At 49.4% G+C, this 1,092-nt stretch overlaps 1 protein-coding gene across 1 annotated transcript; it reads right to left on the bottom strand.

Annotated features, from left to right (window-relative positions):
• Positions 1 to 550: 550 nt before the first annotated feature.
• LOC101589300 (60S ribosomal protein L36a-like) lies at positions 551 to 871 on the bottom strand. Its single transcript, XM_012515861.1, has one exon. The coding sequence runs from the start codon at positions 869 to 871 to the stop codon at positions 551 to 553; it is 321 nt and encodes a 106-aa protein (XP_012371315.1).
• Positions 872 to 1,092: the final 221 nt, after the last annotated feature.

The following is a 1,092-nucleotide window of genomic DNA, read 5'->3' as shown; positions in this document are numbered from 1 at the left end:
CAGAGTTTCTGGGTAACTTCAATCCACGTGCAGTTTTAGTAGTCTGTGGCACACATGGGAAGGGAAGGAAAGTGTCAGTCCTCAGTCCTGCTCCTGACAGTGAACTGAGTTGCCTTCTCCCCAGAGAGCCCTCCCTCCCCTGCTCCTTGGAGCCCAGACTCCTGCTTTGCTTGAGCTCCTCAGAGTAACTACTAAGGGCTTCCACACACATGACAAGAGCTGCCCTTCCTGCCTGCATGGGTCTCCTCTGCCAAGAGCCACTTTGATTCCCCTCCCCCACCTTCATCAGGGTGGCCCCTGTGTCAGCCCCCAGTGAGCCTCATGTGCCAGCTCCCTGTTCTCTTCCTACTCGCACATAAACTATCCTGGGAATCTCTGTCAGAGGGGCATAAAATGGCAGAGCAAAAAATGCAATTTAGATTCTGTTGCATATTGCCACTTCCATGTACTAGGTGCTCAATAAACAACTTTTTTGTGGTTATTACTGCACTTATTTTTCTACAGCTAACCTTATCGCTTCAACAAATTTGTTTTAAAGTGAAGCACGAGGTTAGAGCTGGATCACTTGGCCCTTTCTCTTCTTGCCTCCTCCCAGTTCAAAGTGCTTGCATCTCTTCATGGCCAGCATTCTCTTCGATCTGTAGCAGGGCTCCACACACTGAAGCCTCAGCACAATCTTCTTTGTCATTTTAGCCTTCTTCTGGAAGATGGGTTTCATGTGCCCACTGTAGCCACTCTGTTTCCGATTGTAGTGCCTCTTTCCTTGGGCATACAGGGAAACCTTGTCCTTCTTGTATTGGGTCACTTTGTGAGGCTGATGCTTGCCACACTTCTCACAGAATGTCCTTTGGGTTTTAGGTACATTGACCATCTTGGTGGTAGAGCTGTCTATGCGATGAAAACGAGAAGCCCAGCACCCTAAGTCTTTGCCTTGTGCCACTCCACCTCACAGGAAAGGGAACAACTTGTGAATGAATGAATAAATTAATTTTATTGGGCTGGCGAGATAGCTCAGTGACCTAAAGCGCCTGCTTAGGCGAGCATGCAGGGACCTCGGTTCGATCCCCAGCACCACATGCCATGCCAGCCCCG

Source organism: Octodon degus, unplaced genomic scaffold, assembly GCF_000260255.1.
Source record: "Octodon degus isolate 3935 unplaced genomic scaffold, OctDeg1.0 scaffold00081, whole genome shotgun sequence".
Classification (NCBI taxonomy): Eukaryota; Metazoa; Chordata; class Mammalia; order Rodentia; family Octodontidae; genus Octodon; species Octodon degus.
Note: the sequence above shows the minus strand (reverse complement) of the source record. Positions and strands in the feature narration are given on the sequence as shown.

Bases quoted from the DNA above. Each gene is read 5' to 3' on its own strand.
- LOC101589300 (XM_012515861.1), bottom strand. From the start codon at position 871: ATGGTCAATGTACCTAAAACCCAAAGGACATTCTGTGAGAAGTGTGGC.